A 27394-nucleotide genomic window follows, 5' to 3' on the forward strand; every position below is an offset into this window, starting at 1 on the left:
TCCAGTCAAAACAGCAGCAATGCAAATTCCGCTCAGCACCCTGTCCTGACCACTGTATGCCTTCAATCCTGACCTGGCAGAAACTGCCTGGAGAGCAAGGAGATGGCAATTTGGTCTCCATGTCCATTCTGTCCTTGGCACTCCTTCTGAGGCAGCAAACAAGGCAGCAGCTAGCAACAGAGATTTTTTTTTATTGTCTTTGCACACTTTTTCTGAGAATGGATCTGACAGCCCATTCATTTCACCTGCAGTCACCAGCACCACCTCCTACCAGTTGCTACCGTACATAAGGGGACACTGGCAGTGGCACTTCTTTCACCAAAGTTGTTCCGCAGTGTTCAACAGTACAGAGGTTGTTGGCAGCAAAAAGCAGATTGAAGGACTGAATTGCTGAGGGAATCTGTCTGCTGGGTGTCAAAATAACACAATCCTGGGCAGCTAGCTGGGTCACAGCTACCCATACTGTTGGCAAGGCCTTCTGCTATCTTTGGCTAGCTTGGAAACTCTTCCCTTCCCCTTTTCTTGGAGGCTGAAGCTGCAGTGGCACAAATTTTGGACTGATCTTCAAGAATTGTTCAGCATATGCCTTTCCATTGACCACATGGCACCTGTGTGCGAGATTTCAGCAAGCTATGGTTTCTCACGGCATTTAAGGCCATTTGGACTCCTGTCTAATCGTTGCTTTTCAAAGCCTCAGATAAGCTGAAGACTGATCCTCAAAGGTCACATTTCCTTCTGTGAAGAGTTTCAGAGAAATTTTGATTCACAGCCTCATCCTAGTGGGATTGAGGCCTTTCTCGGTTATCAGTTGTGAAATTCACTCCTTCCACCAAAGATCAGACAAAAATGTTGTCTTAGCATGTGGTTAGGACAGCGAACAATGCCAACTCTTCTGTGTTTCTTTCTTGGGGTTGCAGAAGCTGAGTGATGCACTCAAGCTCATCAGAGCTGTTTTCAGCAAAGCTGCTAAGAGACTCAGACAACCAATGTGATTTTTTTTAAAAAGTAATACTAGCTTGTTCAGGGTTATTATGCCCTTCCCTGAACAAATCTCTTCTCCCTAGAAATCTTGTCTTGTAGGTATTTAAAAATTCTGCTTACTTCTGTGGAAAGAAGGAAATCTCGGATCTTTCTCCCATAACAGACAGATCAGCTCTCTTGCATGCAATATGCAGATCTCTGAGATATGCTAGATCAGAGATACCTCAGTGATTGTAGTTTCAGCATATTTGGAAGTCATCAGGCAAGCTATGGGCAAGTGTGTCACCTGCACTGCACTGAGCTTGCATGGTAAGTTGGATGCACCCCAGACACATCAGATTGCCGTTATGCTAGAGTGTGCACAGCTTTTTGCAGCTAGAGCTTCTTGGACAGAGAGCAAGAACCCTGACTTTGTCAGATAAAGTAATGTAGTCCAGTTGGTGGCTCATAACTCAGATTTAGCTTGTAATATGCCTCATCTATTTGATCTCCTACCTTTGCCTTTGAAGAGACGGAGAACAGCTGTTTGAGTGCTGGACACCACCCAGCTAGCTGAACGCTGCTGCTGTCCCTGTGGCAGTCCCAGCCTGTGGCTAGCAGGGACCTGGGGAGCAAGGCAGCTCAGGCCATTGGCTACAGACTTCCCTAAATCCTGACTGTGTTTCCTTTGGCTGCCTAGGCTGGGGTAAGGAACGTATTCAAGAGTTGTCGCACTTGTTGGATGTACTAGAGCATTTGCCAGTGAAGAGCTGAGGCACCTAGGGTTCTAGTCTCCAGGTCAGAATCGCATTCAGTTATGTATTCAGCATTCCCAGAGTATAAAGTGAAGACTAGCCTTCCTATCTGATGAAGTGCTGGGAAGATGAATTTCCTCTAAGTCATAGTCACTGCTATTCCCTTGCATCTTTGAGGGATGGAAGGTACTGGACAGAGTAAAGCAGACCTTTCTTTGCTCACCTTGGGTGCTCACCCCAGGACTGGGTGTGCTTTGGCCACAAGGGTTTCTCTAGAGAAAGAAACTCTGAAAGTAAAGAGTGAAGTCCTTTCCCCAAAGCAGCAATGTGGTTTCTAGTCCTGCTGACCTAGGTGTTTTGAAGGGGTCACAGGAATCTAGGCATGGAGGCCCTAGCGGTTTTAGATGTTAAGTTAAAAGCAGTTCTTTTGGCCATTCAAGACCCCATGATGTCCAGTATGATACAGCCCTGGTGCATTCCCCAGAAGTTTAACTGCATCCATTAGTGATTTACCTCAGTGCCCAGTTATTATTTAGAAGCTATTTTCTAGGTCTAAGGTCATGGCAGGTAACAGTGTTCTTGCTCAATTTTCTGCCTTGATTCCCTTCAGGAGGTAACCATCTCTACAGCAGGAAAAGCTAACAGATTTGAGTTCCATTCCTGAGCAGTTCTTTGGTCATGTATTCATGTACATCATTGCCATTTTCAGTTTATATGAATAAACTAGGTTGCGAATTATTCAAGAGCAGATATGTGTGTGCTAAGTAAACTCTGATATGGGGGCAGTAATTAACTTCGATGAGTGGCTTGGAACCAGCAGATGTAAGTAAATAAGCTGTAGCTGTAGTGCTATCAGTACCTGTCTGAGGTGCTGAGCTCCGTTTTCCTGCTGAGGTGAACTGGAGCCCTCAGCTAGCTGCTGCTGTCATTCCCTGGAGATGCTGAAATTCCACGTATGTATGTTTATGGGCTGAGGTTTTCAGAGGTGACAGAAGGAAGTGGGTGTGCAGCTCTCGTTGACTGACCAACCTTAGACGTGTCTGACAGTCCTAGCCCATAATATGGGACATGCTTTAGAACAAAGTAAAGTGGCAAAGTCAGTGTCAGGGAGTTCCAACATGACCCGGTTGCTTCACTGCAACAGGCCTTCCAGGAACATGATTGTACATAATCGCAGTGAATGGCAATGGCTGCTTAATTCAAACAGTATTACCATAATTTTATCTACTGCCAAATAGTTTGATGTTGATTAATTATATGTTAACTAGCTGTGAAATTCTAGTCTGGTCTTTTGATGGGAGACTTGCCAAATTGTGGAGGCACCTAGAGTGGCTTCTTAGGGCTAGTGAAGCTCTCCTCATGAAGTGGAACTAGCACCTTTCTGTTTTGCCTCATTGACTGCACTTACCTTTTAATTTGCCATTAAGAGTTCAGGGGAATGTAACCATAACTTTACTAGTGAGACCCTGAGAATACTTGTCTTCTGCAGTGAGAGCCTCTGCTGTGTTTATGTAGCAGTGGTCTGACCAAGCTTCTGTAGCCTTGACCTTTTGTTCTTTTGACTCAGTGGGACAATTTCTTTGGGAAAGCAGAATTGGGTCCATATGTTGTTTTTATCGCCCCAAAGAGAAATAGCTGAACAATATTGTGAAGGACTCCTGTTTTAATTACTCTTTGGAGAAGGGAAGTAGTTAATCTTTATTCAGATAGCTGGAGGATGGGTCAAATAAACACTACAGTTAGTTGCATTGATGTGTAAATGACTTACAGTAACACAACAAAAATCAACCAGAATAGAGTGGCATTGCTGCTCTCTAATACATGTGCATTTTGTGGTGCAAACAAAATAGCTGCATAACTAGAGTGGGGAAAATTTGATAGCAAGGATTTCAGCATGACCATAATAATTAATTTGGCAGCCTGAGTTACGATTAAGTCGTAATGCCTGAGCCCTGTTCCTATTAATACCTGTGCTACTAGGTTAAAGCTAGCCTGGATTTGCCCACATCTGCTACTGCAGTGTGGACAAACCATTGGAATATAACACGGCGTTACAGTCGTTTAGGTGGTCATGACAATGTAAAAGCTTCCACTCTTCCTCCAGCTGCTGTTTCTAAGACATGTGCAATAGTTATTGCTACCTCAGTGGTGCAAATGTGAATGATGTAAAATGATTTTTAAAAAAAGTTTTAAATCCAGATTGGTTTACCGATACATTTTCATATGTGTGCCCAAACCTGTTTTCAGCTCAGTGAAGAGACAGAAAATTATGGGGGCAAAAAGGGATAAGTTGTTAAAGAAGTCAGGAACCTATTCAGAATAGCTGGATAAATTGTTTTGTGAAGCTATCTTCTGAGGAGAAGCAAACATGAGAATAAAGTAATTGCCAGCTTTGTATGACTATCTCCTGATAAATCAGAGGATGCCTTTGAATATATAATATGCAGGAGATGACAAATTTAGGAAAACATAATGGAATGAGTGCACAGCTAGTGTAAACTGGTGTGAATGTATTACGCATGTGGGGCTAAGCGTAGTCACAAGGGCTGAAGATCTGTCACTACTTCAGAGGGAGGGATTCTACTTAAAAGGGGGAATCATAGAGGAGACAAGACATTATGGTAAACGGACTTTATTTCATCCATAATCTGTGGTGAAGATGGCACAACTGTTAAGGATTTTTGTAGAAACTGTGTGAAACAACACAGTCCTTTTGAAGAGTGATTTGTGATCGTGTATCTAAATACTGTGCTGTTATGCTCTCCCTTAAGAGTGGAGTCAGCCGAGTAAAAGCTGTACGTCTGTCCCTAATGCTGTCAGCATTGATGCGAACATCAGGGCATTCTGTCATCTTGCCTGGTCTGAATCTTTGTCCCAGTAGAACTGTCCGAATGCTACAACTGCTGGTCTAGGAGATAGCCCAGGAGGTGCATTGCCTGCTTCACTTCATGAAAAACTTGTCCTAAATCTGTCTTTCACTTGCTTCTGAGTTTGTACTTGGAAAAAACAATCATGGTAATTTGATTTTATTGGTTTGTTTGCTTGGATCTTCTGTGGCATCATGTATCTAATGCAGATGGTAGTTTTTCTTTAGGTGGAAATATGTGTGCACAATGGCACAGTGGCAGGAATGCCCCAGTGTTGTGCTAATGGAACCAAATTTTCTGAAATAAATGGGAGGATGGTTTACTTTATTTTCTTTACCATCTCCTCTCCACACAGCTGAAGTGGTGAGTTAACAGCCATGGAAATTGGATTGAATGGAAATACTGGACATTACTACATGGCTGCTTTTCCTGCTGGTGCTTTTGGCATCAATGTTGGAAAAATGGTGACTTCTTCTGTGGCAATAACCCTTTGTGATGAGAGCTTCTGGTGAGTGTTGTGGTACAGAGATGGCCCAGCTCAGCTGTCTAGGGGCAGAACTTGTAACTTGAAAGGAATGACCACAAAGCGTGGCTTCTAGCAAGTTACTCAAACGCAGCATTCACTAGAAGAAGCAGTGCTGCCTTCTGCTTTCCCTGTTGCTGCCCATCCTCCCAACACGTTCTTTGCCTTGAACATACACAGGTGCTTCTGAAACAGCTCAGGGAACTGATTCCACTGAGAACTAACTGAGCGGTTCCTCAGTGAGTCTTGCAATAGAGCTACAGAAACATTTGTGTCGGCACAGGAGGAATGGGGAGGCACAGACTGCTCTGGGACAGTGAGGCTGCTCTGTCTTGGTGTCAGGACCAGCCTGGTGTGATCAAACCACAACTCTGAGGTGCAATTTCCCAAGAGGCTCAAGCCAACCTGACTCACGTTGTCCTATCAAACCAGGCAGTCTTTGTGTCCTTGGCTTCTGTGTGTCCCACCTCTCCCAGCCCCTGTAGCTTTGTGGAGATCCACATGAGCTTTCTTGTCTGACTGAAAACTAATCCACCAAACCCACAACAAAATTTGTTTTGGCTGGGATCAGCCCTCTCATCTGGCTAACCAGAGTCCTACAATTGCTAATGATGGCTCAAAGGCAGCAGTAAGTTTGTGTGGCTACAGATGGGGGGAGGAGGCTGGATTGGCACTTTCTAGATTGACTTAAACCTCTTGTGAAATTGCTACTCAAGAGAAGTGAAAAGCATTATCTCATGGCAGAGAAGAAGAGAGTGTTTCGTATGGCAAAGAAAAGGGGGATTCATTATTGAGGTGGTCCGGTTCCAAGGCTGGCGTTGCTTGTCCTAAGCACTGCTCTAGAGCTTGAATAAAAAACCTTCACTGACATTGGCTGAGAAAACCATGGTAGAATGGGATCTAACGCAGTCCTGTCCACACTGCACCACTGTAGCAGGAGTACACTTCCTTCAGTTCCTGCTTCCCTTGGTTCAGCAGGAAGGATAGAATAGTCTGAAGTAGCCTGTGGGCACTGACCATGGCTCTGCTGCTGATGTGAGCTGGCACCTGGGCTTGTGGAGCACAGGGAAGCTCGCTCTGCCCTTTCGGTTTTGACAGGGGTGAAGCTGAGCTGGCCATTCCCACCGCCAGTTGTGTTTTCAGAGCCTCGGGGAAACTGCTTCTTCCTTTCATAAGCGCGGTTTGAATGACCCCTGGTGGAAGCTTCAGACAACCGGGATTTCTAGGAGTGGGGTCCCAACGTGAGGCTTCAGTTGGGCAATGTTAGGCACCCACATGTGAAAACTGGCTGCTAATGGGGGTGGGGTTGTGTTCAGGTGGAGCTGGGCTGGATCCATCAGCAACCTACATTCCTTACGCGCATCTTGTCTGCTTACATTCTTCATATCATAGTACCTGAGCCTAATGTGTGTGTGTACTCACACATTCCTCCATTCCTTCTCTCTGCTCTGTCTCTTTCCCTTACCTACATACGCAGGGTGGAAAAGCTTTATTACAGTTGCTGTACCCTCATTTTTCCTCCTTAGTGCCTGTCTGTTGCATTGCCCTGTCTCTCCACTGCCCTCCTGTCTGCTCTCCACGCGCTGTGTGAGTACCTCCATGCTGTCCTACACTGTGCAGTTACGGTAAATACCAGCAAAGGCAAGGAGCTGTGTCATGTTTTTAATGTTCAGAGGTTATTCCACCACATTTCCCCAATGTGTATGCAAATCCCTACCACCACTTTGTGAAGAAGGAACTGGATTTTAGTGCATAATCTTCATATTTCCCCTGCTTGCTTGATTGGACACTCCAATATCTTACAAACTTGGCTACACAACCTAGGTGAAAAACCACCACAACCATCCATTGATAATGATATATTTCTTGCCTTTTTTTTTTTTTTTTTTTAGGCTGATTTGAACACCAATATTGAAGATGAATCCAGGTCTTTCTATGGCGTTTCCAGCCAATATGAGAGCCCAGAAAACATGGTCATTACGTGTTCCACCAAAGTGTGTTCCTTTGGAAAGCAGGTGGTGGAGAAAGTGGAGGTAAGCGCAGATACCAGGGTGCAAAGTTCTCTCTGGCTGCTGTTTTGTCACTTCAAGTATTTGCATCCTGTGTGTATCTCGAGGCAAAATATATCCTATGCTTGTTGTCAGGGGGATGGATGCCAGAGATTATTATTTCTGAGACCTGCAGGTGTGAGATTGCTCCAGCCTGCAACATGGCCTTGTCTCAGGATTTCATTGAAGGTCTGGTAGTGTTTGCTATTTTTTCCTTAAATCTTAGTTTCTGAAGACATGTGAATATGTAAGATTCTCAACTCTGGTGATTCTTTCAGGGTTTTTTGGGAGCAAAGAAAAGCTAGGAAACCTGGACCTTTGTTTTGCAGTCCAGAAAGGTGAAAACAAACAGGCAACACTTTGCTCTCATCCGTGTTTTTAAACAGATCATTTATAGAGTAGAGCCATTAATTACTAGACTGTTAATAATTTACAGAATATAGTCTTACGGTTTTATGGGGTTTATCTTAGTGCTTGTACACTTACAGCTCAAGCAACAGTGGAGCTGCATAATTATGCATATATTTGGTGTTGGAGAAATTCTTTCTGATGCCAATTCAGCTGCCAAGAGAGCTGCTCTGAGCTGCTTCCTGCTGCTGTTTTTTGCAAGGAGCCTTTACGTGCAGGAGGAGCAGTAATGTGCAGAACACCAGGTGTTCTCATGTAAGCAGTCAGTTCAGACTACATCCTTCCCCAAGACCTGTCTTCAGTCAGATGACAGACGTGCCTGAAATCTGGCTATGCATTTGCATGATGGGATAGATAGGCCAAAGAGGTGTCATGGTGCATAGGAAAGGAGACCAAGCTCCTGGGGTGAAAGGAGGTAACAGGAATTTAAAGGTCTCCTGTGAAATGACAGAATCCAACCTCAATTTATGTTCAAAAGAAGATGAAGTACACAGGAGCCAAGATGTGAATGTGAATCCCTCTGTGTAACACGGGCCAGACCCTCTCCTAAGGGGAAGCGGAGATACTCCATTCTCTTGCACAGGTAGTCCTTTCCAGCTCTGAAGCATCCTGAGCATACAATTACCATCATTACTAGGAGCTTCCTGGTCCTGCTAAACTAGTAGTTTTTAACTTTTCAGTTTATTCACACCTAGCATTTCTGCAGTAGAGATGCAGACCATGCTATAGTACAGCTGACAGTTGGTCTGCTCCTCTTAGTTACTCTTCACAGCACCTTGGCATTTTGCTGCTCATGAGCTGGAACCCACTGTTTTAAAGAAAAAAGAAATCAAGCTGAAGAAATTAAGAGGCCTCGAGGAGACTGATCTGGGTGCAAAGTACTGTAGAGGAATGATTAATCGGCTCATTACTGTTAGTAAAATGACTTGAAAATGCCATCGTAATTTTTCTATTCTGAATCCCTTTACGTGTTTAATGCTGCTCACGTGGGAACATCAGCTCCATGCGCCTCTTTTGTGTTTTGCATTGCAGACAGAGTATGCACACTACGAAAACGGACACTATTCCTATCGCATTCACCGTTCCCCTCTCTGCGAATACATGATAAACTTCATTCATAAACTCAAGCACCTTCCTGAGAAGTATATGATGAACAGTGTGCTGGAGAACTTTACTATCTTACAGGTGGGACTTTCAACTGTTTTCGTTGGAGCTTGGAAACATGTAAGCCCCATGCAGGAGTTCAGTGTTGCGAGTCAAAGCAGATTTCCTTTTACAGCTCAGTATCTAATTGAACTTAGTATCTCTCACATGTATTATACCTCAGGACCATTTATGGAGCTCTAGAGATAGTAACTCACGCAGACAAGCAGCAGGGAAGAATTCGAGAGACCTGAGTAAGAGAGAGAAAAAAGGAAAGATAAAGGGAGGAGAAGGATGCAAAAGTCAGTGAAGGAAATGCTTATTCCACTATTGGGCAAATGTTGAGGTCCTTTCTATGCCCTAGACCTTTTTGCAAGGTAAAAAACCCAAGAGCACTGTTAAGTGGCTATATAATTTTGTCGTGGGGAGTTCTTTACGGACCAGGTAGGGGGGGGAAAAAAAGTTGTTTCCTCATGACCAGCCTGAACCTGGAAAAAAAATGGAGGCATTTAAAGGAAGGGGCATGTTGGAGAAGCTCTGTGACACTTTCATGGATTGCTGCAATCTTTAGGTAGGGCAGTGCTAGAAGGCTATAGGTTTGCATTAGTGACTGTTATATACCAGGAACCTTTCCAGGCTCAGGTGCAGCCTAAATTTGGGAAGAGGGCAAAGACAGCTTAGAAGGTGGATTTTCCTACTGGACTGAGTTCTGTGCTCGCCTCTACAAGATGCGTCACAGATCTTCACCCAGAGAACATGAGGCTGGGTAAGCAGAAGAGATGCTAGCAGCTGTATGAAAGAATGGAAATCAAGTGGTCTTCGTTCCATTCTCTGGAGATCTTGTGGAACTTCAGGCAACTCATTTCACTGCTCTGTGGCTCAGGTACCTCAGCGCTAAAACACAATGTTAATAATATACCTCACAGGACTTTAGGAGGCTTTACTCTTTTGTGTTTGTACTAAGGTCTTTAGCATCTGGAAGAAAAAAGGAGTATAAATGCTAAGAGGTTTGGTTTTTTTTTAATGTGAGCAAAAGTGTGAAGGGTGCAGGGACAGAGAGATGGAAGGCTGTATGTAATCCATGCTGAGGAGCACTGACTGCTTTCTGCATGTTTCATTCCTTAGGCCAGCGCTTGCTATAAATTCCACGAACGAAGTTTTCATATAGTTATACTTCTACTGGGGTATAAAATATATAAAACATAAAAACATGTTATGTTTCTAGTAATCTCATGTCTTACCTCCTGTCACAGAGAGGCAGGTCTCATGTGGGTGCTGGCACAGCCTTTAATACGCTGCCTTGCAGTCCTGCTCCCTGAGCAGCAAGCTGAGCATTTCCCACCCCATACTCCCCACTGGGGAGCTGAAAAATGGTCACGCCTAATGCAAGGCATGCTGCTAGTCCTCAGTCTTCACTAGCAAAATCTGAGGCGAGTATTTATTTTTTTTTCTAGACTCTTTCATGAGTTTAGATACCCCTAATCTCACAAGCATATTTTATCTTGCTTTGCACGTTGCTCTGGATCTAGCCCTCCCAAGATTTCAGAGCCCATTTTTCAGACAAGGCTCTGATGCCTGGATGTGTGTAACTCACAACAGCCTGCAGAAGAAAGGGGAAGGGTTAGTACAGCTGCAAACGCAAGCAATGAAGTAAGAAAAGAAAACAGAATAGACCAAAATCAGGCTGCTAAAATTAATAAGCAAGTTTGAAAACAGCTATTTTCTTTGTTTGCACAAGAACAGTTGGGGCTTTTGTACAGTTCAAGCCTCCAGCTGGTATGTTTTGCTTCTGCAGTTGAGATGGTGCTACTGCTGATAAAAATGCATCTCCTCCAGCAGTAGAGAACTGCTTGAAGCTTCAGCTATGGCACAAATTCAGGTGACAAGAATGTGCAAAGTCGTGCAGTGACAGAGAGAGGGAAGCTGAGCTAGAAGCTCAGGGTGCAACATTTTGCTTGTTCCTGCCACGTAGTGTAGGCAGTGCATGCTTCTGAAACTAGGACACAATGGAGCCAAACCTACAAGTCTCCTGTAAAATGAGTTATACTCTATAATCCTCATGGTCTGTGTCTACCACTGACAGGCAGGAGCAGATGGAGGGAAAGAACTGTTCATGGCTGTGATGCATCAACATACATGAGCAGGAGTGGATGTGCCACAGGAGGTGGTTTCTCTGTACCCAACAAACAAAGCAAAAAGGGATTTTCTGTGAAACACCTCTCAGCTGAAATCTGCAACACTACACGTGGGGGGTAGAGGACCTAACGGATCTGCATCCACATAGGTGGTCTCTGCTTGGTCACAGCTTTGTTTTCTACACCATGGACTCTGCTCACCCCGCTATCTCTTCACTGCATTGTAGTCCTGATGTTTGAAAGTGCTTTGCTTGGCTGTGTGGGCACACAGACTAGGTATTGTGGTGACCAAGTGTATCATTCCTGGTCTTCTCTGGTTTTGCCTATTCCTGACTTTCTGCTGTATGTTAAATGTGTTGGAATATGTAAGCAGTGAAACAGCAGTTGCTATCTCAGCTTCTTCTCCTTTTCTGTCTAGGTTGTGACAAACAGGGACACACAGGAGACTTTGCTGTGCATAGCATATGTTTTTGAGGTGTCAACTAGTGACCACGGGGCCCAGCATCACATCTACCGGCTGGTGAAGGACTAGAGACTCTCTGCCCTGAGTCGTCCATGGGATGCATGTTTAAGAAAAAAGCCTGTGCTTGAACAACCCCTGCCCCCTCACACCAAACTGAAAAATAAACTGCAGATATTGTGTATTTTCAGAAAAGCACCTCTGAGCCGTTTTGATTGACAGGTTCAAATAAGGTTGTATCTTCAGGTTTGTGCCAATGGGGAAAAAGACTTTGAGTCAAAGAAACAGGCAAATAACTGCTTGAGAGTTTCACCACAAACAGCACCCTCTAGAATGTATTTCCCACAGAGCACACACAGGGTGTGATCATACACATTAAAGGAGTGGTATCTGAGCATGCACGTAGGGCAGTGGCAGCAGCTTCCACGGGTTTGACCATATATGAATAGGTTTAAAATGTTCATGCTACCTCTGATCTGAGTGCGTGCGCTCATATACATTCATTCATAGGTCAACACGTGCACAGACATGCTTACCATACATTTATATAGATGTCAGACATCTGTGGACACGTGTGTGTATAGAGACTGCACATACAGCCAACGCACCTGCCTGTCTAGCTGTCTCCCGTAGCAGGTGTGCAGTCACAGGCTCCTTCAACCTTCCTCCTGTTAGAGGCTGGATGCTGTTTCCCCCTCTTTCATGCATGATAGTGAGAGACCAACTGTTCTTTTGCCTCATAAATGAAGTTATGCTTAGAAAATGTTAAATCACATTGTCTTGCCCAGCATTTTTCCTCCATGTACCAGGTCTGCTGACTTGACTGACTTAAAATGATTCTTGCTGCTTTTGCTTCTGTTCTCCCTGCACAGTTAGCACTGCTCTGGGAGCTAGACTCTGCTCTTTTCTTGCACACCAGCGGAATAATTGTTTACAGAGGTCAAATTTTTCCACTTGTTAGTTGCAGTGAGGTGCACAAGTATTACAAAGAATACCATTTGCCCAACAAATTGCAGGAAAAGGATGAGAGAGAATAGTGAAAAGAGGTTAGCTTTCCATGTTTCCAAGGTAATCAAACGCAGTCTCTCTGCTTTGCTTGTAAACTGAGGTTGTTTACTCGAGAGTCACTGAGAGGCAATAATCTTGGTCCCCACAATGCCGCTGATGTGGGGGAAGATGTAGCTATTCATGTTACTCTGAGGGAAGAGGTGGATTCCATGATGCTCCCTGGCAGCTACCGTACAGGCAATTCGTTGGGTGGCCAGGCACAGTCCCATGGCAGAGATCTGGGTATATGGTGTTACATCTCTTTCCGCAATGCAACACAACAGCTTAGGAAACACTCCTCACACGTACTTCAGACTTTTCCATCCCTGCATATTTGGCATAGAGAAAGGTATTCATGGGTAGTTGAGTAATCTGAGATACCATCAGAAATCAAGGGTTTATTAGAATGGCAGAAGGTAAGGGCTTCAGCCACACACAGATGAAATCTGACTTCTTTAAAGAACTTATGAGCTTATTGGTACTCCCTTCCATAGCCTTCTGCTGGTTAAAGGGCTCTGGATTCTATGAAGATACTGTACAACTGTTCACACAGCATATGTAGAAGCCTGCAGACTTACATATCTCCTCCAGCTTCCTAACGATCTTCCTGTCCTTTAAAAACTTTAGTTTCTGTATTTGAAGTTGCAAGTTGTACTCATTAACAAGGTATTCCAGGAGTCTTCTCACAGATTGATGATTTTGTTTCCTGCACATTTAAATCTCAATTCCCTTCAAAGTTTAAATCTTCCACACCTAGGAAATGTTCTTGCCATGTTTTATGGACTTGGATTAATTCTTTGAGTACTTGAATGTCTTAAGTTTCCATGGCTTTTTTACAAGTATTGTTTAATATTCCCCATCCTCTCACTGAAATTCATGAAAAATGCTCAGCCAGTCACCTTCCAGCATACCATCATCATCACTTCCAGTTGGTATATTAGACGGGGGTGGGGGTGGGTGGGGGGAGTGGGGAGGAGGAAAGATTCCCTTACTGGAACATTTTCTTTTAAAAATATAATCTTGTACTCAAGTATCTGCTCCAAACTCTTCCATTATACTGGGAGAAAGCACCGGCATCTTTCGAATCAACTCGTAGCTCTTTAACTTCCATGGGGTTCTCAGGTTCCTTAGCTTTTCCCCACAAGATGCTCTGGGCAATCTGCTGCTTTAGATGCGTGTTTCAACCATCTAGTTTTTCACTAGCTCTTCTTCTTGACTGCATTCACGGTCTTCCTTGTGTGTTTCATTAGCTGTGCTTTCTCTTATCCAGCTTTAAACAAATCCTGGTAAACACTGAACTTAGCTAGATAATGGTAGCTTCAACCACTCCGTGCAGTACTTCTGAGGAAGAGTCTGCTGATGGCTTGGGATCATCGTTATTTTACTTTGAAGCTGCTATTGAGAACAGTTGTTCTTTGCTAGCTGGTAAGTGTAGAGAAACATGCAGCATTTTCCTCGATGACTTAAATCCTTAGTATTCCACTGGCTTGTTGTGAGCTGATAGTATTGAGTTTCTTTCTTTAAACTGCTTTCCAGAGTCAGTGTAAAACTTATTCAAGCCTAGAATGCTGCCACTAGGTTTGTAATAGTTTATGACTTTAGGATTCAATATAATCTTTTCTGACTGTGATGCAGCTGGGTGAGTTGTTCCCTCACAAGGAATTAATATTCACGAAACAATAAAGAATGAATTATTAAAATTTAACTTATAAATTGAGTGAGTTAGACAAGTTTATTATGGTAAAATTTTGACATGGCACTCCCTAAAAATGTTTGTCTGAAGCGTGAGTTCGCATTGGTGTGGCTGTCAGCAGTTAGATGAAAAGCAAATGACTAAGATGACCTTTTAACAAAGATGACACATGACTGTGTTAACTGAGGCAAGGGTGTGTACTGAGAAAGATGAGTATGGACCCATTCTCTTCTAACCTCACCAGTGGTCTGAAGGAGGGAGAAAGCAGCAAGGTAAATTCATCTGCGGATAGCACTAAAGGAGATTTTGGCAAGCGGAGGGTGTACAGGGAACTCGAGCGACTTGAACAGCATTGAAACACGAGGCTTGAACTGGGAGAATAAATGCTAAAAATTATTTGAAATGTAATTTCAAATATCCTTAAAAGAACAGGAGAAAGATGGCAAATGAAAGGTAAATATCAGAAAGGTAATCAGTGTCTGAGAGGTGCATAGTCAGAACATGATCCAAAACGGGACAGCGCGTTGGACCTAACTGTCAAAGGACAGATGCACAAATACAAAACTTCGGTGGCAGAGGTGAACGTGAGAGTCTGATGAAAATCTAACGGTGCTACCCACTCAACGACATGGAGACCTCCGCTGCAGGGTGAAGACTTTGCTGTCCGTGGAAGAGGCGATGCCAGGCCCTACAGAGGGTGCTTTATTTGGCCTAGCACGTGAGGAATCCTGAGGATTTCCATTTCAGCAGAGATTTCAAACAGAAGACCAGAATATAGTCTACTTGTAAAGCCCTACTGAATGTGCTTCATGTAAGGGTACAATTTTGGAACAGAATAGAGTGGCTGCAGTTGGAAGGGGCCTGCAAAGATCATTAGTCCAACTGCCTGACCACCTCAGGGCTGACCAAAAGTCAAAGCATGTTAGTAAGGGCCTTGTCCAAATGCCTCTGAAACACCGACAGGCGTGGGGCATCGACCACCCCTCTAGGAAGCTGTTGCAGTGTCTGACCACCCTCTCGGTAAAGAAATGCTTCCTAATGTCCAGTCTGAACCTCCCCTGACACAGCTTTGGACCATTCCCATGCATCCTGTCACTGGATCCCAAGGAGAAGAGACCATCACTGCCCTCTCCACTTCCCCTCCTCAGGAAGCCGTAGAGAGCAAGGAGCTCACCCCTCAGCCTCCTTTTCTCCAAACTAGACAAACCCAGAGTCCTTGGCCGCTCCTCACAGGACATTCTTTCCAGCCCTTCCACCAGCTTCGTTGCCCTCCTCTGGATGCAGTCCAGGACCTGCACATCCTTCTTAAATTGTGGGGCCCCGGACTGCACACACCACTTGAGGTGAGGCCGCACCAACGCTGAACACAGCGGGACAGTCACCTCTCTTGCCCGGCTGGTGATGCTGTTTGATGCACCCCAGGGTGCTGTTTGCCCCCCTGGCTGCCAGGGCACCCTGCTGCCTCACGCTGAGCCTGCTGCCGGCCAGCACCCCCAGGTCCTTCTGCAGGGCTGCGCTCCAGCCACTCCTCTCCCACCTTATCCTTGTGCTCAGCGTTACTTCATCCCAGGTGCAGAATCCAGAATTTTTTCTTGTTAAATTTCATGCCATGGATGATCGCCCAATGCTGCAATGTATCCAGATCCCTCTGCAAGGCTTCTTGTCCCTCCAGAGAGTCAACAGCACCTCCCAGTTTAGCATCTTCAGCAAACTGGCTAATGTCAACTCCTGCAACCAGATCACTGATGAAAATATGGAGGAGAATTGGCTCTAGAATGGACCCCTGAAGGACTTGGCTAGTGACTGGCCACCAGCCAGAGGTAGCCCCATTCAGCACAACCCTCTGAGCTCTACCCTTGAGCCAGTTCTTCACCCAGCGCACTGTGGACCTGCTCATGTTGCAGTATCAAAAGCCTTACTAGAAAAACTACAGCCACTGCCTTCCCTTCATCCACTAGGTGGGTGACTTTATTGTAGAAGGATATCAATTAAGTTAGACAGGAGTTGCCCTTTGTGAATTTGTTCACTGTGCCTGATGATTGTATTGCTCTTTAAATGCCTTTCAATAGCGCCCAATACGATCTCTGTAATTTTTCCAGGTACTGAGGTTAGACTAACAGGTCTGTAGTTTCCTGAGTCTTCGAAGCCTCACGCCCTTCTTGTAGATTGCAATAACACTGGCTAGCTTCCAGTCAGTGGGGACCTCCAATTTTTGTGCTCAGGTGAGGACACGCTGCACCAGGACTAGCCTTACAGCATCAGGCCCTGCACTGTTGGAGTCCCAGTGGGTCTGGACAACCAATTTGATGCAGAAGAGGATCTAAGTGAATGACTTGCTTGGTAAGCTATTGCACGTCAGTTGATCTGTTGTAACTGTCCAAGTGCAGGTTTCTATTTGCACGTAGGTGGTCCCCCACAGGGATGAGTCTTCACCAGACATTACTGTGCAGCAGCTGACATGCCGCTGTCTCTGCCATGCACACTGTACGTTGCTGCTCATGGCCTGTGTCTAGGTCATAACCTGTGCTTTGAAGCATGGGAAGGAAAGGATGCTGGGAAGCAGGATAGCAAAGATGATGCCATGAAGTCAAAGCTGGAGAAAGATGGTTTGGTTCTTAACATGGGAAAAGGGCTCCATTTATTTTTTATGTGTAGTGAAGTATTTTTCCCTGCAGTCTTGCAGACCTGTCACTCTCAGAGGTTGCTTTGAAGAAGTGTGCAGGGCTAGTGCTGTTAACCTTCACTGTGCAGGAGCTGGAAGTGGCAAGTAAAGGACAGAAGCACCCTTTGCACTATTATTAAGCAAAATTTACACCTTCATTCACGAAGTTCTGTTGTGGCTGCTCTCTCCAAGTCAAATAAATGCCTTCAGGAACTGACAACAGCAACATAGAGGCAGAGCTGCCAACAGCTTTCCGTGAGATCTGCATGGCTGGTAACCAGAATCAGTCAAGCCTGGGGAAAGACAAGCCAAGTACTTTAAACACGCAGAAAGCAGAACATCTTGAAATGCCTGCGGTTCTGCACCCGCGTATGAAAAATCCATGCAGGTGCAGTCCCGCACTTGCCCATCGGGTGTCATTGCTAGCCACAGCAAGGTGACCGAAACACCTGGGACAGAATTAGCTACTTCTCTGTAAACCAGCCAGCCCCCACAGTTGGCCGTGTAGGTATGAACAGGACCAGCTGGCTACAGCCCCTTACCAGTGCATGCACCCACCTATTTCAGCCCTATGCAATTTCCTTCCTGATCTCTGAGCCACGTGTGGACAAATCAAATAAAATCTCACCAATGAGAAAAAAGACTGACTGTTGGGAATAGTATTTTTGGCCAACAGAGACATTTGAAATGGAAGCCCAGACAAGCAAGGGCGGTGTTTAGTCCTGAGCTATGGAAAATTGCTTGTGATGTATGTTGGTACTCTTCTGCAAACATGAGCCTGGTGCCATGCATGCCTTCACTGCAGGTTTACACTGGTACAGCAGACCCCACAGAGTAGTCTCTAAAGGAGATGAGCCCTAGAAATCTATTTAGTCCATCAGCTGATGATGAATAAAACCACATTAGCACAGTTTTAAGATGTTATTGAAGCAATGAATACAAGCCAACAGGCTGAAGAACAGATTAAATCCTAGGACAGTTGATTTAGGGACACTCATGCAGGTCTGGTTTTCACTTTGTAGCAATGAAAGCCTTTGCTCTGTCCCTTTCTGCTCTTGTTCTTGGAGTTCACAGCTCCTTGGTCAATAACCAGGGTCAGAAAGAGACATTTACCTACCTTTCAAACTTGGAGAAACCAACAGAAAATTCGTGTGACTGGGAGAGTTCACTTTTATGGAGGCTATCAGATGAAGAGGATTTAATAAAGCTGTGAGTCAAAAGGAGTACTGGAAATTTTGATTTGGACTAGAAGGCTTCTGTCCCCTTGCAGACTGGGTGAGATCCATGCAAAAATACCTCAAAGACTGACAGGACTACAGATCTCTGTCCCCAAGGCTTCCTTTCTTGGAATTTCACCAGAAGGAACCAGACAGTACATCAGAACTAAGAGCCAGCTGCAATTTTGCTGAAAATAAAGGAAAGCAAACAGTAAAAAGGAGCTTATGGTAAAAAAGAGCTAGCTTAGTTTCAAGAGGAAAGGCTAAATTCAACTGTACACAACCAACAATAAATGAAGATACCAGAGTGTCTTACAAGTGTAATTTCTGTTGGGGCAGTAATATTAGAAATATTAACCTTTAGCCTATAAAAACTTGCTGTAAAATCAAAGGACAAAACAGCAAAAGCTGATTCCCTTGATCACTTTGCAGCTGCAACACTGAGGCATTAGAAGATAAAGTGACAAAACAGGGCTCTAAATATACATACTTTCTTTACAAGAAAGCAGCTCAGAAGTTTCCATTCAGCTGTGGCTCCTTTCTTTTCTAACCCACACAGTTCAGTTTATCAGCCATCAATTGTGCAGCTACATCTGCTTGTGCAATCATGTCAAACTCGATTACCAAAATTATTCCACTTCAAGATAGTCTTCTGAGATAAGACACAACAGACCATGGGTCTGAGCAACACAGAATTAGGTAAGACAGGAGCCCTCCCTTCATCTTCACTTCAAAGCCAAAAGAAACACTTCAGGTAAGACAAGTTCATTTGAATTAATTCATTTATCTGTGATGAGGGGGTGGGAATGTCTTAAGCTGATGTTGCCAACAAAGAAAACATGTAGATAGGCCTGGAGGCAGAGATTGAATTTAAATCTCTACTTCAACATCTAGACCCAAGGATCATTATTTCCTTGAGTATTACATACACACTTTAGCCTCTGGTGCAATGGTTTCCCTGTGATTTTTTTTGTCCCCATTATTCAGCTGATTTTTGACATCTTGGACCAGATGAAGGAGCTGAAGAACTTGAGTGGTGACAGCAACGAATAAGAACTAATTCAGACAGGTGAGAACACCTTCAAACTTGCTCTAAAGCTGCATCAGAGTCAGAGAGAGCACATGCTGAGCCTCCAAGAAGGTGTCAGGGAGTCATGCTGCTTCATCAATCGTGCAAGCACTGTGTAGATCAAAACCAAGTAGCAAGGCAGCAGACAACTGGCGTGCTTGTAACAGAACAGCAAGAGCAGGGCTACTCTACAACAGAAGGCTCACCAGAAGCTTAGGCTGACTACAACTCTGTCAGTAGCCTCAGACTGGGATAGAGTCCCATAGCATCTAACTGGAGCAAGGGTTGCCAAAGGTTCCGCTAACAGTCCAGTCAGTGTCAGACAAAGACCACATAACAAGTCAGGGCTGAAGTCAATCCATGACTAGATATGGACAGACCTACAACGTAGTTCAGTCTGGAATGTCCAGACCTGGGCATAGATAAAGGCTAACGAGCCGTAAGTGCCCCAGGTAAAGCTAGTCAGGGTACCTGAGGCCTATTAGTACATTCAAGGCCCCAAGAGCAGCTTCTCCTCCCATCATGGTGTGTCCCACACCTTGTAAAGTCTGCTTTTTTGGATTGGATAATCCCCTTGGACGCCAGATCCAGATCCGCTATGCTGGCAGCCATGTTTTGCCAGCATTTGGGTAATATAACATGCTGATTCAGCAACTAGTCAAGACACCAGATCTGTGATCCATACCATTTTTGGCCTCATAAATGTATTCATGAATACCTCACAAAGTACTGGTGCTCATTCTGAGGAAAATGGGCAATGCCTCATTAAATAAAAGCACCTCACTCACCTCCTTCAAATGGACAATACACCAATAATCATGGGAAGAACCTGAATATAGCAAAGCTAGAGACTGTAGATGAATGATCTCTTTCCGCCAAAAAGAGAAGCACCAACTTTCATTTTTAACCTCCCTAACTTCCCCACAGCACTCACTACAGTTGCCACGCTACTATTTCACCTGAAATTGGTGGCTGGGAACCAAAGCAATCTGTTTGTTACAGCAGAGGGGGTATACTCAGTGAATCTCCCCGGAAAGCTGTGTGTCCATTTCTAGATGCCTCAAATGCAGTTGCTCAAAGCTGGTTTACATGTGTATGTATTAGGTTTGCTGGTCAGATGCCGTAGATTCAAGTATACTGCTGCTGAGGTGCAACTTTCTGTACCTCATTGTACGGCCCACGTCAGAGCGTTCCCATGTTAGATTTGGTCACCTGCGGAAGGCAGCTGGCTGAAGCTGAAGCAAAACTCAGAAGAGATTACTTAATCATTGCCCACTTGGATGTTACTGCATTAGAGCTACAGCATCCAGGAGATGGACATTTTTTTGAGCCTAGAACCAAAGTGCCAAAATTCTCTCCACAGATCTCTGTATCTCCTGCTGCATTGCAAAACAGATTTCCTTCATTGCTTGCTTTAAGGTGAATACATAGCAACATTTCTGTACTTTTGTACATAAATGAAGAACCGAAAGCTGCTGCACATGCTTCTCTTCTGGGGCAGAGGGGAGCAAACATGCAGCAGGTGGCACTGGCACATGTTGCTGGCAGCAGGAGCAGCAGGATGCTCGAGATCTTGTCCATTGAACCAAGCGGTCTGTAAAAATCCACATAGGGTGGGATGGAAGGTACGAGAGAATATATTTCATGTGAACATGCCCTTGAATTGAGAAGTGTGACAAGAACAGCAACACCGGAGAAGGAAACGGGAATACACTGGGGACATAAGAACATGAAACAGGTCTTCCTTCTGCAGAGATATTTACAGAAGAGCCTTGAGCTGCTCAACTCAATACGTTGTAAAACACAGTTCCCCCCAGGAGGCCCATGAGCAAACCGGCACTGGTTTATCTCTAGGTGTCTGCCCCGATGCCAGGCACGTCCGCCTCGCACACACCGGGCTCGGCAGCCCGTGCCAGGGCCCTTCCCGGCCGCGTTAAGGCTGGAGGGACACCTCTACGGGGCCCCCGCTTGAAGCTGGCGCCACTAACTTTTTGTGGCACTTCCACCGGCACCCTGGGGAAGGCAGGCGGGGACTCCGCAGGCCCTCGGCGCCCCTCCGGCACGGCCTCCCCTCGCACAGCACCGCAGGGAGCGGCGCAGGCTGCGGGCTCCCGCCGCCAGAGCACTGCTCAGCCGCACGCTCCCAGCTCACCCGCGGCGCTGGCACCCACCGCCGTGCACCGGCAGCCGCGGGCTGGGCACCACCGAGCCCCTTCGCCACGGCTGTGCCGTTTGCCGCGGGCTGCGCCCATCCCAGCTCGCCGGGTCGCGGCGCGGCGGCTGCGCGCAGGCACCCGGAGGGGCCGCCCCGCCGCGGGGCAGGGGGGCAGGGGGGCAGCCGCGGGCGGGGAGGCGGTAGCGTCCCCCCGCTCCGGGAGGGGCAGGCGGGGGATGCCGCTGGCCGCCACCCGAGGGGCGCACGGGCGGCGGAGGGAGCGCGGCGGGCCCCGGCCGAGCGGCTCCGGGCAGAGCTCTCGCCAAGGCGATCCGGCGCAGGACGGCGGCGGCCTCTCGCTCCACACTCGGCCGGGCCGGCTCCGGGCGTCGTGAGGCGCGCTGGAGGCCCGGGCCGGCGGGTCTGCCTCCCCTCCTCCGCGGGGCCGGAGCCTCCCCTGGGCAGCGCCCCCAGCTCCTCCCCGCTCGGTAGTGCCGGTCCCAGCCCCTCCTCCCGTTTCCGCTGGCAGAGGCCGGAGCCGTGTCCTGCCGTGCCGCCGCAGCTCCCCCAGCACTCGGCCCCATCCGGCCCGGCCCGGCCCGGCCCAGGGACCCGCGGGTGAGACCCGGCGCTGCGGGGGGCGGCGGAGACTTGCGGGCGCTTCTCGGCCTGGGGAGGCGGCGGGAGCGGGGCGGCGGGGGGCAGCCGGTGCCGCTCGCAGGGGCCGGGGGGCGCCGGCCCGGCGGTCGGGGTCTGTGAGGGGCGGCGGGGTCCCGGCGGGCGGGCCGGGGTAGGGGTGCGGGTGGTCCGTAGGGGCCAGGAGTGTGTGGTGTAATACAGCAACGCCCCGCGCCCTCAGCGTGTGCGATTTCGTGCGGAAACAGGAAAGTTAGTTCCGAGGGGCGAGCTGAGCCCGGCGGCATCTGGGTCCGCGGTGCTGCTCCCTCGAAGAGCCCGCGCTGCCCATCCCTCACGGGAGCGAACGGCTTCGCCTGGGCATTGCCCCCGCCACCGGGGGGGACACGCTGCCACAGCGCTGCTGGCAGCGGGGGGCTCCCGTCCACCCCCCTGACACCCCCGGGGCTGCAGCGGGGTGTGAGGGCGCCGGGCCGCGGCTCGGGTGGGCGGGGGAGCCCCGGCGGCGGGCGGGAGCGGGACCGCGGCCCGGGGGGCCATGGGGGCGACCCCCGGGCTGGCCGGTGGGCTGACAGCTCCCCTCGGCAGCCGCGGTGCCAGCAGTTCCTCCTTCCCCCTTATGTAAACCCGGGCTCCAGCGCTGCCTTTTCCTGTTGGAGCTTTTGGAAACTTCTTGCTGAAGGCTGGATGTCCGCCCGCCCGGCACCCTGCTCCCCGGGGGGCGCTGAGCGCTGCCTCCCTCCGACGGGCCTTCAGCTCCGGAGTGTCTGAGGGGCAGAGAGCAGGGCCTGTGGCACAGGGGTGCCGTGTTGGAGGGGGGGAAACTAGGTTACGAGGGTGAATAAAGCTGCGCTTCGTAGTCCTTTTACCAACTTTTGCGTTCTGTGCTTTTACTCTGCGTAGTTTTGTGGTTTGAGCCGCAGCGCTAGGAACGGGGGCATCTGATTTTCCTACCTGACTGCACTGAACTTATTATAAGACTTGGGGGTAAGTCACCTGGGATTTCTCTGGGAAAAAGTTGGATATTCTTCAGAAGAGCCATGAGAGTCAAATCACACTGTTTTTGCTGTTACTCCTAGATGGGCCTAAACTTGACCTGTGGATGCCAAAAATTAACATATTATCGCAGCGAAGTTCTTAGTAGCAGGTGCTACAGGTAGTTTTAATGGTTTAGTTGTTGATAGATTAAGGTCTTTATAGCTAGGGTGTATAATGGTAAAGGATAATAGCCCCTGAAGAAATGCATTAATCTAAGTTATATTGGTATAGACTATGGGGCCAAAGTTAACACTTAATAATTTTAAAAATTACAAAAGATAAGTTATCAATGTGATGTGCATGTGGTTGATAACACAAAGGAAAAAAAAAATCAGTCCTCATAGTTCTATACCCTTTGCTTCCATTTTGCATTTTTTCTGAGCTCCGAGAATGAAAACTGACAGAGCTAATGTAGCTTCTGCCACCAGAACTTTCCCTTCTGTATTTTTAGACCTGTGATATTCAAATTGCAAATGCTACAGACAAGGCCTTTTCTATAGTGGGGCTGTAAGACTTAACAGTTTTGGGCATCCACACTTTTTAAAAAAATTCCTTCAGAATAAAGCTGCATGAGGAAGCCTTGGGGTCAGAATACGAATATTGCAGTATCATTTGCATTTTTCAGACAAAACTCTAAGGTTAGAATGATCCTGTTCATCTGTCTTGAGGAGGGTAGAGGGTTAACTGGGAACGTCAGTGTTATCTTAGTTATTGTCGTTATTTTAACGGAAAATAGCCATCAGAGATGCATATCCCACAGTTTTTGCTTTCCTTGCTATTTTAAGTTATTTTCCTCCAAAGCATGCCAAACCTCAGCCTGTTCATGAGGGTATTTCCAACACAACTGTGTATTTTTAGTGTTTAACCCTTCCCTCCCCAAATACACAAACTAAAAAACTGCAATTAAAAGAGTGAAATATGGCAGCAACACAAAATAAAATAGGAAAACAACACTGAGGCTGCAGCACTGGTTGGAAGAGTTACTTTCACATTTGTAGCATGTGAAACGAGCACGTTTGCACTAGAAAATGCAAGATGCGGTCTCAGTATTACTCTGTGAGAGCTGGTATGGAGTTGATTTGGCCTCAGTCGGAAGAGGCTGCTTGTTTAGAAGCAGTATGTTAAGATTCCTGTTGCATTCGTGTTTTACAATTGAAAACCCATCTCAGTTTTTCACTGTTGTCATGTTCCAGAATCATGCTGTTTGCGAGTAACTGGTGCCCCATTAGTTTTCTACATTGCAAGAATGTCACTGCATTTATTGATGCATAAAACGCTTTAAAGAAGCTGGGCATGAGCCAGCAGTGTGCCCTGCAAGCAAAGGCAGCTGACAGTACACAGGGTTATATATTCATAAGACTACAGCCCATAAATGCAGGGAGGTGATCATCTCCCTGCATTTAGCATTTTTTAGACAGAACCTAGAATACTGCATCCAGTTTTCTGCCCTCAGAGACAAGAAGGGTATGGGTGAACTGGAGCAAGTCCAGTGGAAGGCCACTGGGACCACTGGGGGCTGGAGCATGAATTGTGGAACAGCTGGCCCTTGGTAAGGGATGGGGGGGGGGTTGGCAGCTGAGGGGTAACCTAGCTGGCAAGGAAGATGCCCCACCAGCCAGGGCACCGTCCCATGGTACCGAGTTAGGCATCCAGTGCCAAACTAGAGTCTAAATCACCAGGCAGGTTTGTGGTGATAAAGCAGGTCCAAGATGAAGTTGAGACATGAGTAAGCAGGTCGGGATCAGGCCCAGTGACGTTAATTAGGGACAGGCACAGTTTGGTTATCACTGAGCTGGTCCATGGTGATACAGGTAGGTCCGAGGTCAAGTGAGGAAGTTATATCATGGGTCAGTCAGGGTCTGGATCAAGAGGGTCCGTGACCATACACAGGCATGGCTGGAGACCCGCACCTATGATACAGCGTGGGCAGGGACTGAAGGCCAAAGACAGTTAAATGGAGCCCCCAGGGCCATGGGCAGAGAGTGGGGGTGGAGGTGAGGCTGATCAGGGCCTTGAAAAGCTCTTTCAGTGCACTCAGGGCCTTTGTGCAGTATGAGAAGCATACGTTGGGGGAACAGGGCTTGTTCAGCCTGGAGAAGAGAAGGCTTTCAGGGGACCTGTAGTAAAATTTCCAGTACTTGCGAGAACGTTATCAAGGAAACAGCTGGGCTCTTCGCATTGGTACGTAGTAGTTGCATGAGAGACAACGAATACAAGTTGAAACAAGAGGTTCAAGCCAGGTGTAATGAAAACCTTTTCTGTTGTGAGGACAGTGAAGTGTTGGAACAGGTGCCCAGTGGGGCTGTGCAATGACTGTCCTCACAGGTTTTCAAGACCAAAGTGGGTAAAGTCCTGTTGTGACCCCATAGCTGACCCTATGTAGAGCAAAGCAGGAGTAGAACCTCAGGCCTGCTCCAACATGAATTCTCTGATCCTAAGATCAAGCAACCATTTGGTCTGAGAAGGAAGGAGGTGTGTAAAACTATGGCAGTACTTGTAAGCACCACCAGCGAAGAAATGGAGAAAGGTTTAAGGATGCTGATGTGTTTCTGAGATACTTGGTTGAGGAATTTTTTAAAAATTTAAAAATTTTCTTCACTGTGTTAAGGTCTTGTGCTGGAAGGTGTGTGTGTGTTGGCCGGTAGGCTGAAGATACTTTCTATCTGAAAACTTGCTTTCCTTTAGCGATTCTCAATGTACAAAATGCCTTTTTAGTGTAACATCACGTAAAGACGCTTTCTGGGATAGGTCAAGCTGCGTTCTTTAAGAATTCTTGTAGAAAGTGTGATGACATTAAACCGGGATGCTCAGCCTGCGGAAGGACATTATATGATCGAGGAAGAGTTCTTACCCGAGGGTTATTTTCTTTGTAGAAAATAGAATGGACATGTCAGGATCAGCAGAGCATTTCCCCATTTGTTAATGGACCTGAGGATTGAGTCAATCCTGGTAGGACCAGCTTAGCAATACCCAGAGAATGTGAGCGGATACAAATAAGTCTTTGTCTTTTCTTCTCTACATGGCAGTGAAATTGTGGTAAAGTAGGGATGTGCTGAGGAGCTGCCTTCACTCAGTACAATGCATGCTAGGATTTAATTTTGAGGAGAAGTGCCTATTGGGATGTTACAAACTTTTGTGTATTTTGCTCACATGTAACAAGATGGTCTGTTGGAGACAAAAGAGCTATCACTAGTTCGCTCTGTCCTTCCTCATTTTCTCTCCTGGCCTTCTAAAGCTGACTTCCAGACACTGTTTCTGCTGCTCCTTGTAGCCTGCCTCAGATGAAACTTGCATTGCTGAATGTCAATGCGATGTTTCCTGGGGAAAAATAAAGAAACCAACCCCATGAAATTGGTTTTGTGGGTCACTTTCTCTGGTTCAGTGTTCAGTGGCATACTTTCTGTGGTGTGTTTGTAATGAGGCAGGATGTCGTTCTCCACTGAGATACCAAATGCTTTCCTCATTGCTCAGGTGTTCCTGGGAAGGTTATGTGTCTCTGTGTCTATTGCCGCAGTTAGACAGCACTGTGCCGAAACTGCCTTTCAACCCCAACCTCACCGTTGCTTCTCTGCCTGCTTTTGAAAGCACTTCCCTTTCAGGCTCTATTAAACTGTTTCTTCTGGTATTCCAAGCACTTGCATTCACTGCTGTCAAGAATAAACTTTGAGGGCTAGAGCTCGTAGAATAGGGCACAATTCTGGGGCAGAGCCCTGCTGGGTTTGCCTTGTCTGCAAGCACAGTAAAACAGGAAGCATCTGACCTCAGTGCTTCACACAGAAGAAAGGACAGATAGGAAATACGGGGTCCCCAGTAGGTAACAAACTGCATTTTGATGGCGGTGATATGTATTAAGCTGTTAAGCTGCCTGTTGAGGAGAGGTAAAAAAATCCTATTGTTGAAAAGCTTTTAAAATCAAGAGTATAAAACAGATAGGCATGTTCTGGGAATAGGTTCAGGGAGATGAGGCAGACTAAATCATAAGCATATGCTCCAATAAGCCTTTAAGTGGACAAAGGTATTAATTAAGCCTAGCTTTCCTTTGCAGTGATGTGAATATGATGTTGTAATATTATGACGCTGAAGTAGTAACATCAGTTTAAAAGATTTGAAGATTGCATTAATCTTTGTTTCAAATGGTATAACAGGAAAATTTTTCTTGATTATTTTGAAAGCACTTTTTTCTTTTGCTGTTGGAGTTCTCCTTTCTAATGCAAACTCTGTCATGCTGTTCTAACGCCTGATATTTCTGAAGGTGGAAGTGACTAATAGCTAGGGTGTTTATTTCCATGATCCCTGTTACAAATGCAGAACCTCTTTATGCATTAACTAGTGAATAGCCGATTATATTTCTCAGGCCAAGTCACTGTGTGTCTCTAGAATCAGTTGACCTGTGTTAACTGAGCTTTAGTTTCTACACTGATGGTGTGAAAGTACAGCTGCCTTCGCTGTGGGCAGTCTTCACTGATTTATAGTTGCTTGGAGTGGTCTGTGTGTACTCATAATAAGGATATGATGGAGTATATCAACCTCATGTGGGCAGAGGACCACAAGGGCTGTATTATCTTTATGTGGCATGTC

General features: G+C 46.4%; 2 protein-coding genes across 3 annotated transcripts in view; both read left to right on the forward strand.

Moving 5' to 3' along the window:
• TEAD4 (TEA domain transcription factor 4) overlaps positions 1–11497 on the forward strand; it is a 57196-nt gene extending 45699 nt beyond the window's left edge. The window contains exons 11-13 of the mRNA XM_037388859.1: positions 6998–7138; positions 8594–8746; positions 11258–11497. Of these exons, the coding sequence (XP_037244756.1) occupies positions 6998–7138; positions 8594–8746; positions 11258–11371 (408 nt within the window). The 3' untranslated portion in view covers positions 11372–11497. The remainder of the gene's footprint in view (positions 1–6997; positions 7139–8593; positions 8747–11257) is intronic.
• A 10147-nt stretch (positions 11498–21644) lies between these two features.
• The window catches only part of TSPAN9 (tetraspanin 9), a 185059-nt gene continuing 179309 nt past the window's right edge, over positions 21645–27394 (forward strand). Inside the window, exons 1-2 of one of the 2 annotated variants that reach the window (XM_037388188.1) lie at positions 21674–21760; positions 22682–22765. The gene's annotated coding sequence lies outside the window, so the exon portion shown is untranslated. Of the gene's footprint in view, positions 21761–22681; positions 22766–27394 lie in introns of both variants that reach the window. The other variant, XM_037388190.1, reaches the window with a different exon arrangement.

The sequence above is a fragment of the Falco rusticolus genome, chromosome 5, assembly GCF_015220075.1.
Source record: "Falco rusticolus isolate bFalRus1 chromosome 5, bFalRus1.pri, whole genome shotgun sequence".
In the NCBI taxonomy this organism is placed as follows: Eukaryota; Metazoa; Chordata; class Aves; order Falconiformes; family Falconidae; genus Falco; species Falco rusticolus.